This window comes from Littorina saxatilis, linkage group LG17 (assembly GCF_037325665.1).
Source record: "Littorina saxatilis isolate snail1 linkage group LG17, US_GU_Lsax_2.0, whole genome shotgun sequence".
Taxonomy (NCBI): domain Eukaryota; kingdom Metazoa; phylum Mollusca; class Gastropoda; order Littorinimorpha; family Littorinidae; genus Littorina; species Littorina saxatilis.
The window spans coordinates 51,166,046-51,176,045 of record NC_090261.1 but is presented as its reverse complement, the minus strand read 5'-3'; the positions used below and the strand labels follow the sequence as shown (position 1 = coordinate 51,176,045).

The 10,000-nt window shown below is 44.6% G+C and overlaps 1 protein-coding gene across 3 annotated transcripts in view; it reads right to left on the bottom strand.

Moving 5' to 3' along the window:
* Nucleotides 1-10,000, bottom strand: part of LOC138953809 (ribosomal protein S6 kinase alpha-5-like) — a 103,357-nt gene that overhangs the window by 21,322 nt on the left and 72,035 nt on the right. The window contains exon 1 of one of the 3 annotated variants that reach the window (XM_070325746.1): nt 7,616-8,117. The exons of the other annotated variants lie outside the window; for them this stretch is intronic. Coding sequence (XP_070181847.1) covers nt 7,616-7,652 — 37 coding nt within the window. The 5' untranslated portion in view covers nt 7,653-8,117. Of the gene's footprint in view, nt 1-7,615; nt 8,118-10,000 lie in introns of those variants that run through there. 3 annotated transcript variants of the gene reach the window in all.

Sequence of the window (10,000 nt, the reverse complement as noted above, 5' to 3'; positions counted from 1 at the left end):
CGGAGATGGTGGACAAGCTTCATTATTTTACCTGCATGTTACAGCTATCCAAACATACAAATCAAACACTGCCGCATGATCAAACAGCCGCGCGCGTGCGCGCGCGCTCACACACACACTCGCGTCCGGATGGGCTCGTTAAGCGTGATCATTATACAGCATCAGTAGGTCAACTGATGCTTTTAAACTATCCCGTCTGACCCCCCCCCCCCTCCCCCTCCCTGTCTCTCTCCTTTGGCACATATTATTACTCGCGATTTACGTGTGTCGTCGGCACGCAAACTTTGCCACGCCCTTCTCTCTCTCTTGTCTCTCTCCCTGTCTCTCTCTAACAGTAACACACACACACACGCATGTACACACGCACACACACACACACACACACAGAGTCTGTCTGTTGATCTCTTTCTCACTAACTACATGTAACATTCCATCGCAGTTTAGCTTCCGCAGGTACATTCATAGGCACACGATATCGATATTTACTGTTCGACCTTTTGAAAGTGGCTGCATGCACATGTGCATTCATTGACCTTACTGTTTCAGCTTTGGAAGTTCGTGCTATGTTGCATACAGTTATACCGCACCGGAATATCCACAGGCACCTTTATGCCATAATTTATTTCGTAGCTGGCACTTCGCTGCTGCGTAAAAAAAACTTAGCGCAAATACACAGAACACGCACATTGACACACACAGAGACACAGACACACACTCACACTTACAGAGACACAGACACAGACACACAAAGAGCCGTACATTCGCAGCTGCGTACAATTCACTTGGCTCACACACACACGACACACTGACAAACTCAGAAAAACACGCTCACCCACACGACCACCAATTCCCCCCCCCCCCCCCCCCCCCGAATATTTACCGTGATCGCTTCCCTGTGACCAAGCTGTGTCTATCAAATATCGGCTCATTTCACGCAATGATAGCCCTGCCCCAAGCAACACGAGAGGCCATAAACGTGGGAACATGATACCAGGAAGCGTGTTGAGTATCTTGTGTGTCACAACTGATTGCTTTGCGCAACAAGTTGACACCGCGCTCAGCTGTGACTGCTTGGCGGAAGGATTTGGACAAGGAAGGAATGGAAATGAAAGAAAGTGGGAGAAAGAGAGGGGGGAGGGGGGGGGGGGGGAGCGAGAGAGAATGAAATTAAAAAGAGAGGTAGAGCGAGAATTGGATAGACCCAGCTTAGCCAACTCAGCAAAAATACACACCGACAACAGAAAAATCACTGACCACCAAAAACAAAAGAAGAAGAAAATCACAGAATAAATTAATAACAAAATGTAATATCTTTTAAAAATCGTTATGCTGAGACAACAGTAGGCCGATTGACCACACCTCCGACTAAGCCATCCACACACGGCCAGCACCTTGTGCACTGACCAACACTGCAAAACACACGTCCACTCAGACCAGTCGCCGCACGGAGGGCATAAGGCGTGGTTTTTGCCTGCAAAAACGCGTGCCAGCAGGGCTTAGCCGCTAACCGTCGAATTTAATTCCCTCAGTGCAATGCAAAGTCTGCAGCTAACGGTTTTTGAAGCGATTACAGTTGTGCGCTCAGACAGAGAGAGAGAGAGAGAGAGAGAGAGAGAGAGAGAGAGAGAGAGGTGGCAGAGATAGATACTGGATGCATAGAAGCACTGACACATCACATGGTCACAACAGTAGAGACACAAGCACATGGACATACAAGGACTCGCAAACATTATCCACTTCGCGCGCGTTCCGCACACACACACGCGCGCACGCACAAACAAACAAACACAAACTTGTAAAACACACACATTGAGACACACAAATCACTTCAAAGGCCGGTCAGCTTCTCTGCTGCACAACCATGTTTGATTGCACTCCGCAAAACAATGCTAGCCTGAGATTGTGAGAGAAAGAAGGAGAAGAAGAAGAGAAACAGACACCGAGAAGTGAACTGAAGCCAACAAGGAAACGACAGGAGAATCGATACCGTTTATCGGTCAACAAAACAGAAGAGCACAAACAAGATCATTGATGTACGTACCCCGGCCCTATAATTTAAATACGTTCAAGTTGAGCTGTCCAGAATCTAATGCATCATAGTGTCAATCATCAAAATAAGGCTCTCAATCCCCACTCCTCTCTCTCTACTCCCCCCCCCCCTTCACACAATTGACTATAGCACCCATGAACCCAACAGGTACGGTTTACTACCGACAAACAAACAAACACACACGCACAAAATCAACATCTTAGGACGACATAAACATTATTTATGGAGCAATTCGCCATAAAACCAGGACAGCGGCTTCTAATTCTGTCACACTCGGGCGCGGCGTTGTTTTCGATCGTGACGGCCTGTGAACGCACGGCCATCAGTCTTTCAACTTTGCGTACCGGGGGCTGATTAAGTGTATAGATATATCTCTCTCTCTCTGCCTGAGCAAACATTTAGAGTAGTGTGGAGTCTTCTTTTTGATAGAAACGATCATCTTTTCGTTCTGCGTCTGGCGTTGTTGTTTTTTGTTTTTTTTATCGTCATCCACCTTGTTTTTTACATTTAGTCAAGTGAGAGAAGAAATTAAGGGGCTTATTGTCCGTCAGGTCTAAATTGCCTATAATGGTCATGAATTGGTTTATACGATAGAAAAGTTGACTATATGTTTTAACATAGGGAATCGAGACGAGGGTCGTGGTGTATGTGCGTGTGTGTGTGTGTGTGTGTAGAGCGATTCAGAGTAAACTACTGGACCGATCTTTATGAAATTTTACATGAGAGTTCCTGGGTATGATATCCCCGAACATTTTTTTCGTTTTTTCGATAAATGTCTTTGATGACGTCATATCCGGCTTTTTGTAAAAGTTGAGGCGGCACTGTCACACCCTCATTTTTCAATCAAATTGATTGAAATGTTTGTAAAGCAATCTTCGACGAAGGCCAGACTTTGGTATTGCATTTCAGCTTGGTGGCTTAAAAATTAATTAATGACTTTGGTCATTAAAAATCTGAAAATTGTAATTATTTTTTTTTTTATAAAACGATTCAAATGTACGTTCATCATATTCTTCATCATTTTCTGATTCCAAAAACATATAAACATGTTATATTTGGATTCAAAAAAAGCTCTGACAATTAAGAATATAAAAATTATCATCAAAATAAAATTTCCGAAATCGATTTATTCCTTGTCGGTTCCTGATTCCAAAAACATATAGATATGATATGTTTGGATTAAAAACACGCTCAGAAAGTTAAAACGAAGAGAGGTACAGAAAAGCGTGCTATGCAGCACAGCGAAACCACTACCGCGCTGAACAGGCTCGTCAGTTTCACTCCGTTTTGCACAAGCGGCGGACTACGGTCATTGTGAAAAAATGCAGTGCGTTCAGTTTCATTCTGTGAGTCCCACAGCTTGACTAAATGTAGTAATTTCGCCTTACGCGACTTTTTTTTATCGTCACGGCTGTGGACGCACGGCATCCACCTTTGAACTACACGTGCTGGGGACTTAGCTGAATAATGATTTTTCCCTGTGTGAACAAGCATTCAGGGCTGTGTGAATTCTTCATGTTCGCCCACTGTGCACTGAAAGGATGTGAAGCGAGGGATTTAACTCACCTTTTAATTAAAAGAGCCCATAATCATGTTTTTCCTGAAGTTCTATTACCTTCGCCTTCTCCTTCCCTCTCTCTCTCTCTCTTCACACTCCTTTCAAACCTCCTTCACTTTACTTTGACCAGTAACAAGTCACGTAAGGCGAAAATGCAACATTTAGTCAAGCTGTCGAACTCACAGAATGAAACTGAACGCAATGCAATTTTTCAGCAAGACCGTATACTCGTAGCATCGTAAGCCCACCGCTCGTGGCAAAGGCAGTGAAATTGACAAGAAGAGTAGTAGTTGCTTTTCTGTACCTCTCTTCGTTTTAACTTTCTGAGTGTGTTTTTAATCCAAACATATCATATCTATTATGTTTTTGGAATCAGGAACCGACAAGGAATAAGATGAAAGTGTTTTTAAATTGATTTTGAAAATTTAATTTTGATCATAATTTTTTATAATTATTTTTAATTGTCAGAGCTTGTTTTTAATCCAAATATAACATATTTATATGTTTTGGAATCAGAAAATGATGAAGAATAAGATAAACGTAAATTTGGATCGTTTTATAATTTTCTTTTTCTTCACAATTCAGATTTTTAATTACCAAAGTCATTAATTAATTTTTAAGCCACCAAGCTGAAATGCAATACCGAAGTCCGGCCTTCGTCGAAGATTGCTTGACCAAATTTTTATTTTATTAGTGATGTCCATAGCCTTGCATCTGTCCCAGTTTTTCTGACCAAAACCGCGCGCCCGTCTCAAGATTCACTGCTCGATCCACATCCGAATTTCCATCTGCTGCCATGCTTTCCGATTGTGCAGATAATCCATGGAGGCACAGAAGAGCAGAAATTAAAATATTCGTGCGACGTCAACAAGCGACGCATTACTCCATTAGAACCTAATCACGATGCGCTTTCGTGAAGATGCAATCATGACACACTACCCCGCCCCACCCCACCTCCTGATCGGTATCTGGCGTATCTATCTAAGCTGGAATCTAATCATCTCACCAGGACACACACAAAAGCCGTCTCAGGCTGTAATTTTTGTCCACTGTGCGTGATATTGAGCACGAGCAGGCCACACACGATAATTAAATCTCATAAATCTTTCATTAAATCAAAGATCACAGACGAATGACACATATTTTCCAGCCAGAGAAAATCAAAAAGGGGAAGGAGCACTGGAAGGAAGGAACGGGTGGGTGGGGGGTGGGGGGGGTGCCAAACAGTCTCTGCCTGAGTGTATAAATTATGCGTCTGTCTCGCTTTATGTATACTGCTGGCAAGGAGAATGTGGATGTACGTGCGTGTGTGGGTGTCAGTGCGCGCGCGCGTGTGTGCGTGCACATGCATGGACCATGGTAGGAGGTGGGGGGGGGGGGGAAGGTAAACTTTGGAGGGACACACACTTGTAAGCAAAACGTTTCCCCCCGGCCACCATACAAACGCGTAACCCAGACCTGTTTACCCCCATAAGTGTTTTGGAGTAATGCTCAGCCCCAAAAATAGTAATCCTGGCACAAAAATAGTAATCATCCAGCATTCGTCGCCAATTACAACGCACATGACAACTGTGTCTGCGAAACGCAATCATGCACATATATCCATCATTCACAAACAAAACAATCAGTCAGTTTTTGTAGTCATCCTAATTTCAACGAAGATTACATCAAAAGCACATGCATCACTGATTCTTTTTCTTTTGCTCGTAGTAGGCCTTTTTCAGTGTGTCAAGCGCTTCTCTACTGCTTGCCGAATGAGTGAGGGCGAGACTTCACCACTAGAATAAGGCTCTCCAGCGTCTTATCAGACAGACATGATCGATATCTCTGGTCAGTCCTGTGCTTTTTCAACCCATTTTGCCATTGAAAAAACAATGCCAAACATGTGAATTGATTAAAAAAAAAAAAAAAAAATTTTTTTTTTTTTACATTTTTTTTATTTACGAAAATCGTAGTCTTGACACGGATAGCGGAATGGCGTATTTTTTGCAGAAAATCGTAATAAATTACGCCAAAATCGTAAGGGTAAAAAGGTCTGGACTAACCCGATATGCCATGGAAAAGGCAATACATGACCGACAAAGACCCGAGACTTTATCCGGTTCTGAGAAAACTGGCTGCACGACTCTGACGAGGTCGGTCGTGACTTACACAGACATGTAGTTATAGCGGAACCGGAACTCAAAACCCTGCACATACTCCCGCTCGTTAGCAACACGGTTTTCCCTTTCCTCGTCTAGCCGGCCCGTCAATAACAAAATTACGGAATGGATTCACAAACGTAATTCATTCATTCGTAACATCTCACTTCGTCCTAGACATGTAAGGTAGAATGTACAGGCATTAGGTGCTAAACCTTCTGTTTGTTAGATTGTTTGTTTGTTTCTTCTTTCTTTCTTTGTTGTTTATTGAAATCAACACGTCTTGGTTCCTGTTTTCCCATGTGGGACACAGCATACTGAAACCTCTTTGGGAATCTTCAGTTATGATGTTGATGTGTCGCATTGTCTGATTTACACAAAACAATAACTGTGTTTCTGGTGCCTGCGAGTAATTCTTTGACACAGACTGACTTGATCAGTCCAGTCATCCTTGGATTTCCCCTTGCACAGAAACTCGGTTACGGAAAACGTAACGCTGAGCTAACGCAGCAGGGAAGGGTTAAAATCCCCGAACAGAAACAGCAACAAGACACAATGCGGCGAACGAGATAAACCATGAAATAATAACATTACCAAGTCAACAGCGACGTGAATATGTAACACGCAGATGCCAAGTTCAAGGGGAGACATCGGAGGGAAAGCGGAGAAGCTTTTGTAATCTGAGCCAGAACATAAATTATAAAGTGGCTAAGACTTGTACTACTACCAGAGTGTTAATTTCTACGATCAGGTCTAATGAGCATAATTAGAAGAAATCACAATCATTCTTATCAACGGAACAAAACATGATTGAAATGACTCAGAATTCACTCAAAACTAGAAGTGCACAGTGAAAAAACAAACCCGTGTTCCACAACGAGACCATGAGATCGACACGTATGTATGCTGGTCATTCAGTATTGGAGAATTTACGATGCAGCAAAAAAATAGTGAGAACCCCGTACGAACACGTGTCTAAAAGTGTGTTAACCAGTTATACCAGTGCAGAACATTCTTTCTCTCTCTCTCCCCCCCCCCTCTCTCTCTTTCTATCTCTCCCTCCCTCTCTGTCTCTCTCCGCCCACCTTGTTTTCCTTTGCTGTTCTGCAGGTCTGATAATAGAGGGGGCTGGGGAAAGACAGAAAGAGGAAGGGGGGGGGGGGAGATAGATACGTGTGTACTGTATACACGTACATGTTTCACTGTGTGTACTGCATGTCAAACTGACACATGCAACCCTGCGGAGCCCAGAGAGAGAGAAGTGGAAGAGCGAGAGAGAGAGGGGGGGAGAGAGGGGGGGAGAGAGAGAGGGGGAAAGGTGAGAGGGGGAAAGGAGAGAGGGGGAAAAGGAGAGCGGGGGAAAGAGAGATCAAATCAAACCAAATCAAATCAAATTTTATTTTTCGAGGGTTGTGGCATAAGCAATACAACGAGCTTTTTTTCAACCAGCCCTCGCCCAGAGAGGGGACTAATCTAATCACATATTTAAACGGACATTCACGTAGAAAAAAAGGTAGAGAAAAACAACAACATATGAATGTTTGCACATTACATATAATACAGAGAGAGAGAGAGAAACAGAGAGAGAGAGAGAGAGAGAGAGAGAGAGAGAGAGAGAGAGAGAGAGAGAGAGAGAGAGAGAGAGAGAGAGAGAGAGAGCATGCGCGTGTGAGCAACACGTGTTGATTGTACACCACTAACAGTTTTCGACAGAGCGCAGTAAATGTTCTTCCGTTCGAGTGTACTTCCAACAACAAAAAACACTGATATAAACAACAAAATCAGTCGTACCACACAAAACATAACATTGTTGAAAAAAAATCAATTCAGCTAAATACTGTATGCAAAAAACACAAGCCACCTTACCTTCTTCATCACACTTCGTGTTAAAATTGAATATCATCCTGAAGCCGCGACACACACACACGGCGACAGCAACAACCACACACAAAACACGGCTTAGCGATAGCTCTTTTTCCTGTTCAGTTTCTGTCCCAAAGCCAGGCCAGTCTGCTAATCCACAATAACATAAGTGTTTCGAAAACACCACACTGCGCCGACGTTTCAGTCCTGGTGACAAAGTTTCCAAAACTACCAACAGCACATGCCTGCGATCGTGTTTTTCAGTTTCTCTTTTGTGTGCTAAGAAGGTATTAGCAGCCTCAAAAAATCCCTCAGAGAAATCTTCACAACTTGTAACACCAGAGAAAACAAACTGTCCAGAGAGACCGAGAGAGAACTGAAGAACTTCCAAGAAGCAAACGTTGAGGTCGGACGGTGAGCTAACCTACGCTATAACTCTACAACCACTTGTGTGCGTGTAGCGTAGTGTTGTGTCGCTGTCGAATTGTGAACTCTGCTGAACTCGACCGAGACATATAGGCGCTTGAAATCGCGCGTGTTTTGTTTCTACAGTGTCAAAACAGCGTCCAATTGATAGGAAGGCAGACACGAAGCACAGGCAGACACGAAGACATGCATATATTGATATGCATAGATACATAAACACGCCCCCCTTCTCCTTCTCCTTCTCTCTCATTCTCAAGACTGCGCTGTGAGAGGGGGAAGGGGGGGGGGGGGGGAGGGGGAGGAGGTGTCATCAAAACAGCGTCCGAGAAAAAGGCAGACATAGATACATAAACACGCCCCTCTCTCTCTCTCTCTCTCTCTCTCTCTCTCTCTCTCATTCACGGAACTGCGCTGTGAGAGGGGGGTGGGGGAAGGAGGAGGTGTCATCAAAACAGCGTCCGAGAGAGAGGCAGACACCCCAACGAAGTTTTATCATCTTACCACGTAACATCTTAACCTTTTATTTACCCCAACCCGTCATCCTCCAGTCCCCCTCCGATTTTGCCCCCCCCCCCCCCCCCTTCTTTTAACAGCGTATAAACAATCATGTCCCAAATAGGTCCAAGTTACCTCGGAGAACGTTAAACCCCCTTAGTCAGTCAATCAGGCCGACATACAGCACAGACAGACCCAAAGACATGCATAGATACACAAACACACACACACACGCACATGCGAAGAGAGCTAACAAGCATCGATGTGCAATGCCTAAAGCTAGTGGCTGGACCGAAACCAACCACCGAGAGAGAGTACCAGGAACAGGAAAGTGCTTAGTGTGCTGGGTGAAAGAGACAGGGAGGAAAAGTAACGATTGGGAAGAAGGGGGGTGGGGGGGGGGGGGACACAATATTAACGAAGGAAACAGTTCAGGGGACAAATAGACGAATAGTAATAAGTGAAGAGAGCGGAAAAAGGCTAAGAAAGTAAAAGATATTCACAGGGGTGGGGGGGGGGGGGAGATGTGGGGGAGGGGGGGGGGGGGGTCTTGAGGCAGGAAAGAACAACGATACCGAAACCGCGAAGGAGGAAAAGAGGGAATGAAAAAGAGAAGGATTTGAGCAAGAAGACAGATAAACAGAATGCATAATAACTTCTAACTTCACACGCTTTTGTTGCAGTTCAGACTGGTTGCTGCATTTAGGTCAACTTTCGGACACTGACAGGTGTCAGAACTAGCCCTAGGTCAGTGATACATGAAATGCATTAAAGTTGCACTATGGTCAGCCGTCATGTCGGTGGTTTGTTTGTTTGTTTGTTTGCTTAACGCCCAGCCGACCACGAAGGGCCATATCAGGGCAGTGCTGCTTTGACATATAACGTGCGCCACACACAAGACAAAAGTCGCAGCACAGGCTTCATGTCTCACCCAGTCACATTATTCTGACACCGGAGCAACCAGTCCTAGCCCTAACCCCATAATGCCAGACGCCAGGCGGAGCAGCCACAAGATTGCCAATTTTAAAGTCTTAGGTATGACCCGGCCGGGGTTCGAACCCACGATCTTCCGATCACGAGGCGGACGCCTTACCACTAGGCCAACCGTGTCGGTCATGTCGGTAGTAATTACGCTGATAATGTCATATGTATCTAGGCAAGCGATAACACTCCACAACATGATTCCCCAGCCAACTCCAGTTGCCGAAGATTGTGTTGTTCTTTGTATGACTGTGGTTATCGGATGTATTTTTGTGCGGCTGCGTGTGTGTGGATATGGGAGAGAGGGCAGTGTGTGTGTGTGTGTGTGTGTGTGCGCTTGCCTGTGTGTGCACGTCTGTGTCAATATGGTTGTGTGTTTGAAATCGCTTCGATTTGAAGGTGGCATCGAGTCATGCTCTTAGTTTTTCTCTGTGTTTCTGTCTGTCTGTCTCTCTTTCTCCGTTACCAGCTGTAGCCAACCCCGAA